A 17,926-nucleotide genomic window follows, 5' to 3' on the forward strand; every position below is an offset into this window, starting at 1 on the left:
GAAGTTTCTTCAAGGGGCCGTGGGCTTGATCTTTGAAGGTGGATTTGAGCGGATCTTCAAGGAGACGTTGGGGCTTGATCTTGAGGATGAGTGTTTCTTCAAGGGCCGTTAAGGTTTGATCTTGAATAACGGTGATGAACGGATCTTCAAGGGCTTTTGGGCTTGATCTTGAAGAATGGTTGAATGGTTGATCCAAGGGCCGTCGGGGCTTGATCTTGGAAGAACGGTGATGAACGGATCTTCAAGGGCCTTTGGGCTTTGATCTTGAAGGACGGTTGGATGTGTGGATTTGTCGACGTTGTTGATCCAAAGGGCCGTCGGGGCTTGATCTTGGAAGAACGATAAACGAAGAACGATGAACACTCTTTTCAAGGGTCGTCGGGGCTTGATCTTGGAAGAACGATGAACGAAGAACGAAGAACACTCTCTTCAAGGGCCGTCGGGGCTTGATCTTGAATTGGTGGATGATTATTGATCCAAAGGGCCGTTGGGGCTTGATCTTAGGATGAACGATGGAAGAAGAACGAAGAGCGAAGCGAGCTTTCTTGATTCTTCGGGAACCGAGATGCTTGAGAGCTTCGGAGTTTCAGAGCTTCAGAGCTTCAAGAATTTTTTGCCTAATGATTTTGGTTCCCCCCAAATGAATGAATTAGCCTTCTATTTATAGAAATTTCCAAGGCCTAATTTTGAATATAATATTCCAGATGAAATAAGTCGTTTCTGCCAGGTGTTGACACGTGTCCTGTTTGATGACTTTTCCAACTTATTTTGATTTTTTTGTCTAGACACACGCTACGTGTAAAATTTATGTAATACACGAGCGTTGAAACTTTGATTTATCGGTCAACATTTATTTACCGAAATTTCGATGTCTACAAATGCCCCCACTTCAAGACGCGTTGTATACATGTGCTTGTCACGTGTAGAAGATGCGTTTTGAAGTCCCTTACTGTAGATGTCAATCCAAGGGCCGTCGAGGCTTGATCTTGAATTGGGCTGGAGATTTCTTCAAGGGCCGTTGAGGCTTGATCTTGAATTGGGCTTGAGATTTCTTCAAGGGCCGTCGAGGCTTGATCTTGAAGGTTGAAATTGGACCACAAGGAGTTTCATGTGGTAGATGATCCTTGGCTTTGGTAGTGGATGAATCGGCACGTATTTTGTTGCACTTGTTGACTTTCCACAGCTTTGATCTTGAATTGGGTTGGAGGACTTTCTGGATTCCTCCAATTGTTGACTTTCCACAGCTTATTCTTGAACTGGTTTTGATTCGAGGGTGGTAGACATTTGATCTTGAATCGGACTTGTGCTTTCCTCAAGGGCCGTCGAGGCTTGATCTTGAGTTTGGTTGGAAGCTTCTTCAAAGGCCGTTAAGGCTTGATTCTTGAAGGTTGACTCGAACACATCGTAAGCAGGCACGAGGTGCAGATGACGACTTGTTGCTTTGTTCAATCTTCCTAATTCACATCTGAGCAGTTTGGTCAACGGTATGATCTTCAAGATTGATGGGCTCTTCTTCCAATTGGTGACTTGATCTTTAAGGATTTGATCTAAGGGTGGTGAAATGGCACATGCAGCCCACAACGCCTAGCAAGTCGACCCAAGAATTTGAGGGTCAAAACGAGTCATCCACCCAAAGTGATTGCAAACCTGATGATATGAGATACTTTTGATTTTGAAGAAGTAGCGGATGAATCAGCACGTGCTTTGTTGCACTTGTCTTCACATGCTTCAAGGTATCATTTTCATTTCCTTTATCTGTTCCTCAGGCAGATGTGGCATCTTCTCGAGTTCTTCATCTCAGACTCCTTCTGCTGAGTTGACTGTGCATGTTGCATTCTTCTCTGCTTGTTTCTTCTGCACGTTGTCTCCACGTGCTGCAAGGTATCATTTTCACTTGCCTTATCTGTTTTTCAGGCAGATGTGGCAGCTTCTTTGGAAGTACAGCAGCAGTGGGAGACGAGTACTCGAGAGCAGTGCTAGGTAGGCAATCAGGGAAGGGTTCCCAGCAGTCGGTTCCTTACCTGAGTTTGAGTGGAAGTTCCGTCATATTGTTTTCTTTATCCTTGTCTTTGTAGGTAGGAACAAGGACAAAGGAAAGGACAGGGAGAACGCATGATATGAGATACTTTTGCTTTCTACCCTGGTAATATGAGATACTTTTGCTTTGGAGTTATTGGCTTGTAGAGGTACCCCAAGGAATAAGGAACACTAAGTGACCCGAGAGGCTTCGTTGGGAAGGCATTCTCAGAGATGAAGAAAGGTTATGTATGTCTGCCTTGCTATGAAGGGTGAACGTGGACATTTATATGGATTAATAACCGGTACTGTTCTTTCACTCTTGTCAGCAACCGTTAGATGATTGAACAGTAAACTTCACGTGTTTTCTCCTTCACCGAAAATCTTCGACAAATTGCCCGTGATTTGCGCAAAGTTGAGTGTGTATGTGACAGGTGTTGACGAGGCTGAAAAAGACTGGTGCCTCTTCGATATCTGGGATCGGCGCTTCGACAAATTGCCTGTGATTTCAGCAAAGCTGAGTTTGCGCGGGACGGGTGCTAACGCATCTGCAAAGGAAGATCGCCCGTGGTTTCCAAGCAAGCCTCTTCGATTTTTTGAATTGGCCTCTTCGATTTCTGAACCCCGTCGAGTACAGAGGTTGCATATGACAAGTGCGGACAAGTCTGGAAAGGACGATTTGCCCGTGGTTTTCGAGCAAGCCCAGCTTTTGAGAAAGCTAACACCTCTTTGATTTTTGAATTGGCCTCTTTGAATTCTGAGCTCGCCTTTTCGATCTCTGAAATCCCGTCGAGTGCTGATTTTTATAGAGGCACGCAGTTCGTTTCAAAGCATACTTGAATTTTCGCTTGTAGAAACTCCCTTCTTGTACTTCTAAGATCTTGATTTATCCGAACTTTTCTTCCTTCAACACCCTTGAAAATGTCTGGACCCTCCGACCGTCGTTTTGATTTGAATCTTGGTGAAGAGGCAGTCCCGCCTTCTCCAGACAACATATGGCGCCTATCCTTCATATCCCCTACTGGTCCTCTTACCGTTGGGGATTCGGTGGTGAAGAATGATATGACCGCTGTGGTGGTGGCCCGAAACCTTGTCACTCCCAGAGATAACAGACTACTTTCCAAACGGTCTGATGAGTTGGCTGTTAAGGATTCTTTGGCTCTCAGTGTGCAGTGTGCAGGTTCTGTGTCTAATATGGCCCAACGCCTATTTGCTCGAACCCGTCAAGTTGAATCATTGGCGGCTGAAGTGACGAGTCTCAAACAGGAGATTAGAGGGCTCAAGCAAGAGAATATACAATTGCATAAGCTCGCACATAGTTATGCGAAAAACATGAAGAGGAAGATTGACCAGATGCAGGAATTTGATGGTCAGATTTTACTTGATCATCAGAGGTTTGTGAGTTTGTTCCAGCAGCATTTGCCTTCGTCTTCTAGGGCTGTACCGCGTAATGAAGCCTCAAATGATCAACCTTCGGTGCCTTCTCCTCCTGGGTTCTGCCTAGTACTGAGGCTCTGAATAATCACCCTTTGGTGCCTCTCCGATCTGGGGCTCTGCCGAGTACTGAGGCGCCACCTGATCAATGAAGGCTTTTGTTTGTTTGCACTTTTTTTTTGGCATGTAAATGTTCCCTCTGTAATTTTCCAGAGAAATCAATGAAATTGACTTTATTTCTCTCAATGCATTTATTTATTTATTTATTTTCAAGTGGTGCATTCCGCACCATCCCACTAAATTTTTTATTTTTTTATTTTTTTTCATGTGGTGCAATCCGCACCATCCTCTTTTTTCTTTTATTTTATATATATTTATATATATATAAATTTTGTTTCTTCTTTTCTGCTTTCAGTAGTGCTCACACCTACCACATCAAAAAAAAATTTATTATATTTTATTCTTTGCTTTCGGTGGCTGGACACCATTTGAAAACCATCTCACAACTTTTCATTTTTTTACCCATATATATATATATATATATATATATATATATATATATATATATATATTTTTTTTTTTTTAGAATGGTGCCCATCATTTTTTATTATATATTTTTTTTATATAAATTTGGATGACGAGTTGAGGAATTTGCAGGGATGAAGCCGAGCTTCGGAGCACCGCCGCATAGCACCGATGTTCAGAACAATCCCAGGCCCCAAACTCTGCTCTGCGACCCGACCCATCTCTCCGAACCTCAATTTCACCGACCCTTCATTGCTATCCGCGGTGATAAACTTTGAGGCATCGTTTTCTGCTGAAATTACAGACAACCCAGACGGGTCCGCCGCTGAGGAGAGTCTTGGCGAGGTGGCTGGAGAGTTAGAAGATGAAGGCTTTCTATTTTTTCTCGAAATTCCAAGAATGTATTTCTTAACGTAATACATCAAGCATGTCTCCACCATTTCCAAGCTCAGATCTCCAGATTTCATGGCGGAAATTAACCGCTTGAAGAGTAGCAAGCTCAAAACCACCAAGTCTTCAAACCAGGAATCTGCGTGTTTACTTCTTCTCCGCCCGCCGGCGGCGTCGATCCCATTCCACGAAATCAGCTGTTTTGAAGCAGAAGAAGCCGAAGCCACATCTGCATTTGCATTCCGATTGGGTCCGCCGTCGCTAACTGGCCAGCCAAACAGGGAGGGTTCGGTGGCGCGGGAGGCGACGGAGTCTATGCACCTCTGTGTAATCCCTAAATTCTCTGCCAGAGGCATGACTTGGTCGCAGGACTTGAGAGCTCTAAGCGACTCCATGAAGCTTTTCAGCACCGACTGAGAGAGAAACCTCTCGGTCTTGGAAATGAGGTTGTCCTCCGAGTACTCTTCTGTCATATACAAATACTACCCAGCGCAGCGCAACAACACGATATTGGAAGAGCTCAGGTCGATCTTGACAACGAGCAGAATTTGGCGGCGATCTCGAAGGTCTCGGAGCCGCCAGCGAAGTCATAGATGGATATTTGGCACTGGACTTCTTCGATTTCATCGTCGTCGTCGTCCATTTGGTGATGGGGGTTTCATGGGTTCATCTTCCATGGCGGAGTGTTCTCGAAATCGATATCTCGGGATCATGGGGATGAGTTGCGGGAGAGAGAGAATCGGGCCTGGATCTTATACGTTGTGGAGATGGCGGAGAGACTGGGCTTGGGCCTGGTGTAGATCGAAACAGAGTCATTCCATTGGACCCGGTTCGCGTGTGGAGTGTGGGTGTGCATGAGCCATGGCGGAGAAGAGGAAGAAGAAGAAGGTGCACGGCGAGCGTGGCAGTGTCTTTGGAAATCCTCGATGCTCAAGAACAGGCCGGAATTACTAGATGTGGACCGAGTCAGGATCTGAAGAAGCTTCCTCTTCGGCTTGTACTAGCAGCTTCTGGAAGATGGGCCGAGACCTGATTTGGACAATAGGCTTGGGCCTGGTGTCATTTGGGTCGGCGAAGTCTCAGGAACTAGTTTCGAAATTTGGGCACCCAACCACAAATCGACGCCAAAGTGTTCAACTTGAAAAAAAATAAGAACAAGGAAAACACCATTTTTCTTCCTCTGAATTCTGATCACGGGTTTGATGACCGGAGCAGAGATGATGATGAAGAACTAGACCCGAGCTTGAAGTGGACAAGGAAGGCTTGGATTTGCGCTTCTTGCTAGGTTTGTAAAATGGAGAGCTTGGTCCAAGTGTATTTTGGGCTATGGGGAAGAAGCAGCATTTGGGCTTTAATGAGGGCCTGGATTTGTAAGTGAATTTTGAGCAGGCCTTGGTCTTTCCCTTGATAAATGACAAAAAGTGAGAGTGGGCTTGGGCCAGATCTTGTTTGGAGGAGAGGCTGGCGCTATCCTAGGTTGCGCCTGACATTTGGGCTTTGTTCCTCAGTTGCTAAGATCTGCATGTTGCTGTCCACATATATATATATATATAAACTGTTTTTTTTTTTTTTTTTGTAATAAAATTGACCTTCTTCAATAAAGCCTTTTTTTTTATTTTGATGTGACTGAACTCGAATTTGAATGTTCAAGCTGCCTACGTACCCTTCCAAAGAAAGAGATCAAGTCAAAACGTAGTTCGAATGGGTGATGAATTTTAACAGTGATTTTGATGATGATTTTGCCGTACACAGTTTTTGCTCTTGCGGACTAGGAGCTTTGATGTCGTCTTTTATGCTCGTGCAGACCAGGAGCGTTGGTGTCGCCTTTTATGCTCATGCGGATCAGGAGCGTTGCGCCATGCAGTTTAGGCTCGTGCAGGCGAGGAGCCTCGTGTCCTACAGTTTAGGCTCGTGCGGACAAAGAGCTTTGGTTCATGCAGTTTAGGCTCGTGCGAACAAGGAGCATTGGTGTTGCCTTTTATGCTCGTGCAGACCAAGAGCTTTGTGCCATGCAGTTTAGACTCGTGCGGGCGAGGAGAATTGGTGAATTTGTCAAGCAATTTTGGAGAGGCGTTCTTCACAATCTTCATAGCAAGGAGCCTTGACCGCGTGATTGAAGAAGTCTTCGGGTAAGAAGTCGCGCATCGTGATGGCAACAGACGATCTTTGTGTCGTAATATCATCATCTTCAACACGTTAACGTTGCTTTGAAGGTTGACAAGAGCTACTTTGCCCCCTTTCCGATTGGCGGACTTGTGGAGGAGACGTATGCTTCTTGTGCAATTTCTTAGGAGTGACTTGAGTCCATCCTTCAACTTTGCTTGTCTTGGAGGATGCCCCCAGCAGTTGAAGTGAAAACTTTGATTCGGAAGAGCCAAAAATGATGGTTGTATAGTTTGACTTCACCACATTGTCAAGATCTAGCTCGATGATTCCTTTCTGAGCCAGCTTCATGATGAGATCTTTCAGCATGAAGCATTTTTCTGTCGGATGACTAATGAAGCGGTGGAATTTACAGTATCTTAGACTGTCGGTACGATTCATTTCTTCCGGCCGTCTGCACTCAGGAAAACCGATCACTTTCTTTTCCAGCAAGTCTTCTAACATGGCAACCACATCAGAGTCGGGGAATGGATAAGTCTTCTCTTCAAGCTCCTTCAAAGTGCATCTACGCATCTCTTGATCACGAAAAGCTTCGGTTTGAATCGCCTTGCCTCGTGTAGGGATTTTGACGGGAGCTGTGTTGACCGTCATTGCTTCCTTGGTGGGTTTCCACGCAGTCTTCTCCAACTTTGGCCCAAGAACTTTGTCGTTCTTGTAGTCGGCGATTGATTCTTTCTTCCCATGATGGGCGATGCTCAACTCCATGTCATGGGCGCGAGTGGCCAATTATTCGAAGGTCCGTGGTTTAATGCCTTGAAGGATGTATTGCAAACCCCATTGCATGCCTTGGATGCACATCTCGATTGAAGAGGTTTCCGAGAGCCTGTCTTTACAGTCGAGGCTTAGAGTGCGCCATCTGTTGATGTAGTTAATGATTGGCTCGTCCTTCCACTTCCTGGTGCTCATTAGCTCTAGCATGCTCACAGTGCGGCGGGTGCTATAGAAGCGGTTGAGGAATTTCCGCTCTAATTCCTCCCAGCTGTTGATGGACTCAGGCTCTAGGTCCGTGTACCACTCAAAGGCATTTCCTTTCAGCGAGCGCATAAACTGCTTGGCAAGGTAGTCCCCTTCGGTTCTTGCATTGTTGCAAGTTTCAACAGAGTGGGCAACGTGCTGTTTCGGGTTTCCCTTTCCATCAAATTGCATGAACTTTGGCGGTTGATAACCCCTCGGCATCTTCAGGGCATCAATCTTCTTGGAGTAGGGCCTCGAGTAGAACAAGGAGGTATGTGAGTGATCACTCATATATTTCATGCATTTATACCATTCATTTCTATAGTCTTTGTGATGTTTTTGTGTTATAATTGTGGCATTTTATTTTACATTGTGTTAATGTGTAGTTAAATCTCTTTTAGGATAAATATAAAAAAAAAAAAAAACAAAGAAAAAGGAGACTGACAGCAAGCAGAAAAGAAAAATAAAAGGAAGAAAGAAGAAGTGCATCACAGCAATACAAAAACCAGCGAGAAAAGCAGAAAACAGCACAGCAAAAAAAAAAAGGAAAACAAAAGAAGTGCGCAGAGAGATGGGAGACAGATAGAAAGAAAAGAATATAAACTGCAAAGAAATAAAGAAGAGGGAGTGGAAAAACGTGGACTGCAGAAGGAATAAAAACAGAAAAGAGATGGGACTCGGACTGGCTGGAGAAGAATAAGCGGGACAGAGAGTTAATGGCAGGGAAAGAAAAGCATAAAATAAAAGAGACAGCGCGGATATAGACACGGGAGTGAGAGAGCATGTGCGGCGAAGAAAAATAGATATAGAAAAAGAAGCATAAGGCAGCAAGATGGAGACAGGATAGAGAGTGCACTGGCGGGACAGACTGACAGAAAAGAAAAGAAGAAGCAGCGTGCAGAAAAGGAGGAGGTCAGAGGGGGAGAGCAGAGAGAAGACTGACATAAAAAATATATATATAGAAGTGAGGGCAGGGAGCAGGTGCGGACAGGATTTGGGGGGCTTAGAGAAAGAAGAATAAACGGGAAGGGAGAGACTAGGCAGGGATACTGGCGCAACGCGCAGAGCATAAGAAAGAGACACGGGGAGAGCAGGGAGAGACAGACTGACTAGAAGGGAAATAGACGCGGGGAGAAACGGAGGGAGGTCAGAGGCGAGGTGCAGAGAAAGAAGGGACAGGCGACAGAAGCAGCAAAGGGCAAGCACAGAGACAAAAACGTAGCACGGCAGCAGAAGGAGAAAAGAAGAGGCTTCACTCTATTTTCTTGGTTTTGTCTTCCGAAACTCATGTTTTACTTTTGGTTTAATTTGAGAATAATGTGTAACTAATTTTCAGTAGTTAGGGGCTGTTTTGAAGCCCCGAATATGATCGTAAATTTGTTGTGATATTTTGTTTGAATGACTTTTATGAAATGATGAAAATTGTTTCACTACTTATCTCATTGATAAATTCTTTATGTGTTTCTATGGATGCATACATAGTGAGCATATCTAGGATTTTAATGCTATGAATATATGTCTGCCTGCCCTTGTTGAATGAGGACCTACATATGTTCTAGAGTAGCACTTGTTAATTGTGGTTAACATGTGAAACGATTTCTAGGATAAGTAAGACAACACCAGTACTTACGATGCCTTGTGATGACTCAAACTCTTTTTATTCTTAATGATTTCTACTTGTTAAATCTATGAACACACCATTCTAGATTGCATGCTAGGAACTAAGTTAAGTTGAAAACGCCATTCTCTTAACATACTACGTAAGAAAGAGTAATAGGTTGAGTTCTAACAGTGAGCCAACTTGAGCATCTTCATCCGGAAATAAAAGGAATTTGAATGAAACATAACATGTTTGCATGATTATTTGGTGGTGGAAAGCATGTCCCCTAACTCATTTTCTTAATTTGTGAATTAAAATCTATTGGTATTATTTAAGATTGGTTTCTGTACTGTTTTTGTACGATTTAATTTAAATAGCAAATCAACTCCAAAAATCCCAAAAATTTGTGTGAGCATAGCTTGGTGTGTCTAGTTTATGTGTATAAAATTTCGTTGCATTTGGATAAGTATAAGTTAGTCTAATAATTATTGTTTGGTGGCTGATCAGTGGAGACAGCCATCCGTTTTTGTGACATTTTAAGTATTTGGATAAAACAATCTTCTGCGGGAAAGACCCTTATTTTCATATGCTACAATTGACAAATCTTAGTGTGAATAAGGAAAATTAATAGGATTATTGTGTGCTACTTTGTGGTACGTTATAAATTACTATCAAATTTTTGGCGCCGTGTCGCCGGGGATTGTTATTTCTGATTGCTTATATTTTATTTTTATTTTTATTTTTATTTCTTGTCTATTTAGTGTTTTTGGTTTTGGGTTTATTTCAGGTACTTTTTGTAGTATATGCAAACTCGAAGGTCCGAAAGCATTGATATAGCTCCCTACAATCCTGAGCCTGAACAAATACTTCGAAAGGTTCGAGGAGAAATCAAACAGAATCAAGCATTGGTGTCCGTACCATCATCATCGTCTCCACCACATTTTAGTTCAATAAAGGAGGAAAAACCACAAGGAGACATGGCTGACAACCGTACTCTGAGGGAGTTGGCAACGCCAAACACGGATCAACAACCATTGTGCATCACATATCCAAATGACGAAGGAGGATGTGAGCTCAAGTCCAGCATGATTCACTATTTGCCTAAGTTCCATGGGTTCTCAACAGAGGATGCCAACAAGCATCTTATGGAGTTTCATGTAGTATGCTCAGGAATGAGACCAGCAAATGTGAATGAGGAGCAAGTCAAGTTGAGAGCATTCCCATTTACATTAGAAGCTAAGGCAAAGGAGTGGCTTTACAATTTACCTCCGGGATCAATTAACACATGGAATCAGGTGAAGCAAGCATTCTTGGAGCAATATTTTCCGGCCACAAAAGCTGCAAGCATAAGAAAAGACATATGTGCAATTCGACAACAACATGGAGAGCCCTTTGGAGATTACTATGAGCGATTCACACATTTGGTTGCATCTTGTCCTAATCATCAAATTTCAGAGCATCTTTTAATACAGTATTTTTATGAAGGATTATGTGGTACTGATCGTATAATGCTTGATGCAGCAAGTGGAGGAGCATTCATGGACAAGACACCAATAAATGCTAAGGCATTATTAAAGAACATTGCTGGCAACACACGACAATTTGGAGGGAGAGATGAGCTACCTTTTAAGAAAGTTAACGAGGTAAGTGCTAATTCTAGTATTGAATTACAATTAGCTAACTTGACTAATCTTGTGCAACAGGTTATTGTGGTTCCAAAACAGGTGTGTGGTGTATGTTCAATGATGGGACATGCCACGAACATTTGCCCTTCGTTGATGGATCAAGGTGGTCTTGAGCAAGCTAATGCGTTAGGAGGGTTTCAAGGGCAACAAAGGCAAAAGTATGATCCCTATTCCAACAACTATAATGCAGGATGGCGTGATCATCCACACTTAAAATGGAACAATCAAGACAACGGACAACAATCTGTTCCCAACAACTATAACCGTCCGCCTGGCTTCTTTCAAGCAAGACCACAGGCACAATTTCAGCCTCAACAACAACAAGCTCCAAGTAAGTCTCTTGAGGATTTAATTGCTTCTTTAGCTAACTCTACTCAATCTCATCAACAGAAAACAGACAAAGCAATTGAAAACCTTGAGCGCCAAATGAGTCAGTTAGCAAGTTTGATGGGGCAACAACACCAACCAGGAAGGTTGCCTAGCCAAACCGTGGTGAATCCAAATGCGGAGCAGATGAATGTTGTGACTTTAAGGAGTGGAAAAGAAGTTTTTGAGCAAGATGAGGCTTCAACAAAAACTAAAAAGTCTCCTAAAGATACATAATTGAACAAAAAAGATTCTGATAAGGTAAGTAAAGAAGTTCAAAATTCATTTAACTCATGTGTCCCTATTCCTTTCCCTCGCAGGTTTATGAAGACAAAGAAAGAGCAAACTGATAAGGAAATCTTGGATACTTTCCGAAAAGTCCAAGTGAACTTACCTCTTTTAGATGCCATAAAACAAGTGCCCAAGTATGCAAAGTTCCTTAAAGAGCTTTGTACAAACAAGAGGAGATTCAATGATCAAGAAACTGTGGCATTAAGTGAGGAAGCATCAGCTGTTTTGCAAAGGAAGCTACCACCAAAGTTGAAGGATGCCGGTAGCTTTACCATTCCATGTGTAATTGGAGGGAAAGAGTTTGGGAGAGCATTGTGTGATTTGGGGGCATCCATCAATCTGATGCCATATTCAGTGTATGAATCATTGAACCTTGGAGAGTTGAAGGAAACAAAGGTAATAATCCAGTTGGCAGACCGTTCAAATAGATATCCGAAAGGCTTATTGGAGGATGTACTTGTGCAAGTGAATGAGCTTATTTTTCCTGCTGATTTTTTTGTTCTTGAGATGGAACATGACCCTATGCCTACTGCACTTCCTCTTATATTGGGAAGACCATTCCTTAGAACGGCACGTACAAAGATTGACGTCTATGATGGTACCTTGACCATGGAAATTGATGGAGAAATTGTCAAATTCAGAATCTTCGATGCTATGAGGTACCCTAATGATTTTGAATCTTGTTTCTCTATTGATGCGTTTGACTATTTTGTGCAGGATTGTTTTAATGAAAGTGTGGGACAAGGTAATTTAGAAAAGGTGTTAGTGCACAGCATTACACATGAAAAGCTTAATACTTTCGAGCACATTGATGAAGAATTAATTCAGACTATGGCAGATCTTGAGTCTCTTTCACCAATTCACGGTAAATCTTCTGCCTATTTTATTTCTCTTCCTATTTCTAACAAAAAAAATCTTCCTTCTGTGATTCAGGCACCAAAATTGGAGCTTAAATCGATTCCTGAATATTTGAAGTATGCATTTTTGGGAGAGGAAGAAACATTACCAGTCATCATATCATCACAACTCACAGCAGAGGAGATGGAGAAACTGATCCGGGTACTGAAGGATCATAAAACTGCGATAGCTTGGAGCATTACAGATATAAAAGGTATAAATCCAGCTACATGTATGCATAAGATTCTGTTGGAGGAAGGTGCAAAACCAACAAGGGAAGCTCAACGTCGTTTAAACCCTCTCATGATGGAGGTCGTCAAGAAAGAGGTTATCAAACTTCTTGATGTTGGCATCATATATCCTATTTCAGACAGCAAGTGGGTGAGCCCTGTTCACGTAGTTCCAAAGCGATCAGGAGTCACAGTTGTTAAGAATGAAGCTAATGAGCTAGTGCCTACACGTGTGCAAAATAGTTGGAGAGTTTGTACAGACTATCGGAAGATAAACAACACCACACGCAAGGATCACTTTCCAGTCCAATTCATTGATCAAATGTTAGAAAGGTTAGCTGGTCATTCTCATTATTGTTTTCTTGATGGCTATTCTGGATATAATCAAATTGCAGTTGCTCCAGAGGATCAAGAAAAGACGACTTTCACATGTCCATTTGGTACATTTGCATATCGAAGGATGCCGTTTGGACTTTGCAACGCACCTGCCACATTTCAAAGGTGTATGGTGAGTATCTTTTCTGATATGATTGAGAAAATAATTGAAGTGTTCATGGATGATTTTTCTGTTTATGGTGATTCTTTTGATATATGTCTACATAATCTGTCCCTAGTTTTAAAACGTTGCCAAGAAACTAATCTGGTCTTAAATTGGGAAAAATGTCATTTCATGGTTTCTCATGGATTAGTTCTAGGGCATATCATATCTGAAAAGGGAATTGAAGTGGATAAGTCTAAAGCAGAACTTGTTAGTTCTTTACCTCTCCCTACTACTGTCAGGGAGGTTCGTTCTTTTCTGGGACATGCAGGTTTTTACCGCAGGTTTATGAAGGACTTCTCAAAGATTTCTAGACCGTTGTGTCGTTTGCTTCAAAAGGATGTATCATTTGATATGAATAAAGAGTGTGTGGTAGCATTCAACAAGCTTAAGGAGTTGTTATCCACAGCTCCTGTGATCATGCCACCAGATTGGAGTTTACCTTTTGAGTTGATGTGCGATGCTTCAGACTATGCAGTCGGAGCAGTTCTAGGGCAACGTGTCAACAAAGTGCCTCATGTCATTTATTATGCATCCCGGACACTTAATGATGCCCAGTTGAATTATTCAACAACAGAGAAGGAGTTTTTAGCTGTTGTATTCGCTTTAGAAAAATTTCGATCTTATCTGATTGGGACTAAAATTATTGTGTTTTCTGACCATGCAGCATTAAAGTATCTACTCACAAAAAAGGATGCAAAACCGCGACTCATTCGATGGATACTTCTACTTCAAGAGTTTGACGTAGAGATCAAGGATAAGAAAGGGAGTGAGAATGTTGTAGCAGATCATCTTAGCCGACTTGTGCATTCAAACACAGAGGAAGATCTCATCCCTTTAAGTGAGAGTTTTCCGGATGAGCAATTGTTTTCATTAAAGATTACTGACCCTTGGTATGCAGATATTATCAATTACAAGGTCATCAAAAAGATTCCGGATGATTTTACACGTGCTCAGAAAGATAAGCTTGTCAAAACCGCCAAATACTACGAGTGGGATGATCCTTATTTGTGGAAATATTGCACTGATCAATTAATTAGAAGGTGTGTCCCCGAATCTGAGTTTAAATCTATTCTAACTTTTTGTCATTCTTATGCATGTGGTGGCCATTTTGGAGCAAAGAGGATAGCACTTAAGGTGTTAGAGAGTGGATTTTATTGGCCGAGTCTGTTTAAGGATGCGTATGAGTTTTGTGCAACATGTGATCGTTGTCAACGAACAGGTAACTTGGGCCCAAGAAATCAAATGCCACAAACCCCTATTTTGGTTGTTGAGATCTTTGATGTGTGGGGCATTGATTTCATGGGACCTTTTCCATCTTCAAATGGTTTTCTGTACATTTTATTGGCTGTGGATTATGTTTCTAAATGGGTGGAAGCAAAAGCCACCAAAACTAATGATTCAAAAGTTGTTTCAGATTTTATTAAGAGTAACATCTTTGCAAGATTTGGAATACCTAGAGCAATCATTAGCGATGGAGGGAGTCATTTTTGCAATCGAACATTTGAAGCGTTGCTTAGGAAGTACAATGTCACACATAAGGTGTCTACACCTTATCATCCGCAAACTAGCGGTCAAGCAGAAGTATCAAATCGTGAGGTGAAGCAAATTTTGGAGAAAACTGTGAGTCCTAGTAGGAAGGATTGGAGCATGCGCTTGAACGATGCATTGTGGGCTTATAGGACTGCCTATAAGACTCCTATTGGAATGTCCCCATTTCGGTTAATTTATGGGAAACCATGCCGTCTTCCAGTAGAGTTAGAGCACAAAGCTTATTGGGCGATCAAAGCCTACAACATTGACATGAGTGTTGCCGGGAAGCAAAGGAAGCTTCAATTAAATGAGTTAGACGAAATCCGGAATGATGCGTACGAGTCAAGTCGAATATACAAGGAGAAATCAAAGGCATTTCATGATAAGATGATCTTAAGGAAGAACTTTGTCATTGGACAGAAAGTTCTTCTATTTAATTCTCGCCTTCGATTATTTCCAGGTAAGCTTCGTTCTCGATGGGTTGGTCCATTTGTTGTAACTAATATTTTTCCTCATGGTGCAGTGGAAATCCGAAGTACGAAGACCGTAAACGTGTTCAAAGTGAATGGGCATAGACTCAAGCCATATTACGAGCCTTTTGCCGAGCATGATGTGGAGGTTGTACCTCTCCAAGAACCAGTTCCCTTTGGATGATTACTGGAGGCATCGTCCGGCTGCAAGACGTTAAAGAAAGCGCTTCTTGGGAGGCAACCCAAGCTTTTTATCTTTCATCTTTATTTTGAATAATTTTAAATGTTCTTGTTCTGTTTTTCTCTTGTTTTCTGGTTTGTGTGTTTAAGTCCTACTTTTGTTCCGTTATGCAGGTAATGATGTTGCAATCTCTACCACAACTTCTTGCAAAGTACTTGTACATTCATAAAAAAAAAAAAGGGACATTAAGCAGATAAATACAAGAGGGAGTCTTCACATAGGCTGCTTAGGAGGAACTTCAGTAGTCGGCGGAGCTTCAGCAGTCGGCGGGGCCACAGAAGGAGGAGGCATCAGAGGTTGATCATTTGGAGCTTCACTACGAGGTATAGCCCCAGAGGACGAAGGCAGATGCGGTTGGAACAAGCCCACAAACCTCCGGTGATCAAGTAAAATCTGACCATCATTTTCCTGCAGCTGGTCAATTTTCCTCTTCATGTTTGTGGCATAATTGTGTGCAAGCTTGTGCAATTGTTTATTTTCATGCTTGAGTCCTCTAACCTCATCTTTGAGACTCTGTATTTCAGCCACCAACGATTCAACGTGACGGGTTCGAGCAAATAGGCGTTGGGCCATGTTGGACACAGAACCCGCACACTGCACGCTAAGAGCCAGAGACTCCTTAACCGCCAATTCATCAGACCGTCTAGCGAGCAGTCTGTTATCTCTGGGGGTGACAAGGTTCCGGGCCACCACCGCGGCGGTCATGTCATTTTTCATCACTGAATCCCCCACGGTAAGGGGACCGGTAGGGGATATGAAAGATGGGCGCCATATGTTGTCTGGTGAAGGCGGAGCTGCCTCTTCACCAATGTTCAAGTCAAAACGACGATCGGAAGGGCCAGACATTTTTCAGAGGTGGTGAAGAAAGAAGAGAGTCGGGCTGATTAAGATTTTGGAAGTGCAAGGAGGGAGTGTTTACAGGAGGGAGCTCAAGTGTGTTGTGGAACAAAATTAACGCCTCTATAAAAAGAAGAAATCAAAGAGGCGCTCCTCAGAGAGGCGTCCTCTCGCAAATCGAAGAGTCGGGGCTCCTTTCTCAAAAGCCAGATTCTTTTCTCAAAAGAGGCGTTTCATTTCTAAAAAAATGGGCTTGCTCAGAAACCACGAGCCGAACCCCGGATTTCAAAAGATCAAATTGTCCAGACGTGTTGTCACTCGTCACATGCAACTGGCAGCTTTGCGGAAATTACGGGCTGCTTTGTCAGAAAGCGCGTAATTTGTACTATTCATCCATCCACCGGCTGCCGACAATGAGTGAGGGAATAGTTCCGGTTGTGAAGAAAAGTCCTATAAGTATCTACCTTCGCCTTCCACAGCAAAGGCACACCCTCTCAGCACTTCTTCATCTCCGAGAATGCATTCCCAAAGAACCCTCTCGAGTCACTCTGTATTCCTCATTCCCTGGGATACCCCTGCAAACAACCCATCCAGAGCAAAAGTATTTCATATCATAAAGGTTGAAAGCAAGAGTATCTCATATCATGCATTCTCCATGTCCTTTTCCTTGTCTTTGTTCTAACCTGCAGGACATGGAGAAATTGCTCTCGAGTACTCGTCTTCCACTGCTGATGTACTTCCAAAGAAGCTGCCACATCTACCTGAAGAACAGATAAGGCAAGCGAAAATGATACCAGCAGCATGTGGAGACAATGTGCCGAAGAAACAAGCAGAGAAGAATGCAGCTTGCACAATCATCCCAGCAGAAGGAATCTGAGATGAAGAACTAGAGAAGCTGCCACATCTGCTTGGAGAACAAATAAGGAACTGCAACATCACCAAAGAGCAAAGCTTCGCCGTACAATATCATCAAATCATCATATGCAAACTGTGGAAAGTCAACAAGCACGACCAATGATCACTTATTAGTTCTTTTCATTGTCTTTTATCGTGATTTTCAATTTTTCGTTTGCAATTTCTTAATTTACATTTTGCGTTACTTAACTGAATTATTTCTTTTCTTTGCAGGAACTTTTGGTTCTTTCCACCCTTGAAGTTGATTGCAGAATTTTAGCTTGGGGGTCATCGCTTGATTTTACTGCAAATTAGGGAAGTTTTCAGTCCCATTGTTTTATTTTGTTTCTTATTATTTATTTATTTATTTTATTTTTATTTGCATTATAGTGTTTTCTGACATTGGGGACAATGTCCAGTTTAAGTTTGGAGGTAAAGAGAGTATAAAAATGACCAAATTGAAATTTTTTTTTTGTACCTTCAACTACGAACAAGTTTCATTTGTTTTTGTGTTGTTGCTTTTTATTTTTTTAGTTTTGTTTTCTCTATAAAAAAAAAATAAAAAATCGGAAAATTTAAAAATCCAAAAATATTGTCTTGTTTTCCTTATTGTTTTGAATTAGATTTTTGTTAGTTTCCCGACCCAATGATATAATTGGATAAAATTTGAACCATGATCATCAAGAACTTAGTTAACATGTGTTTTGTGAAATTCCTAATTCTCTTGTTAGTTTTGTACATGTTTGATCATCTTTGAAAAACCAAATGCACATAGCCTTGTTGATGTGAAACTAAAGCATGACTTAAAGCTTCATATGTGAATTTAGTGACCATATACATCCTATGTGAGTTTTTGAGCCTA

At 42.1% G+C, this 17,926-nt stretch overlaps 2 protein-coding genes across 2 annotated transcripts; one reads left to right on the plus strand and one right to left on the minus strand.

Moving 5' to 3' along the window:
* Positions 1 to 4,070: 4,070 nt before the first annotated feature.
* LOC126631409 (BTB/POZ domain-containing protein At5g66560-like) lies at positions 4,071 to 4,838 on the minus strand. Its single transcript, XM_050301545.1, has one exon. It carries the CDS (start codon positions 4,836 to 4,838, stop codon positions 4,071 to 4,073), a length of 768 nt encoding a protein of 255 aa, XP_050157502.1.
* Positions 4,839 to 5,226: 388 nt separating this feature from the next.
* LOC126631410 (uncharacterized) lies at positions 5,227 to 11,370 on the plus strand. The gene is made up of 3 exons (XM_050301546.1): positions 5,227 to 5,253; positions 9,883 to 10,725; positions 10,786 to 11,370. Exons 1-3 carry the CDS (start codon positions 5,227 to 5,229, stop codon positions 11,368 to 11,370), a joined length of 1,455 nt encoding a protein of 484 aa, XP_050157503.1.
* The last annotated feature ends 6,556 nt before the right edge of the window (positions 11,371 to 17,926 follow it).

Source organism: Malus sylvestris, chromosome 8 (genome assembly GCF_916048215.2).
Source record: "Malus sylvestris chromosome 8, drMalSylv7.2, whole genome shotgun sequence".
NCBI lineage: Eukaryota > Viridiplantae > Streptophyta > Magnoliopsida > Rosales > Rosaceae > Malus > Malus sylvestris.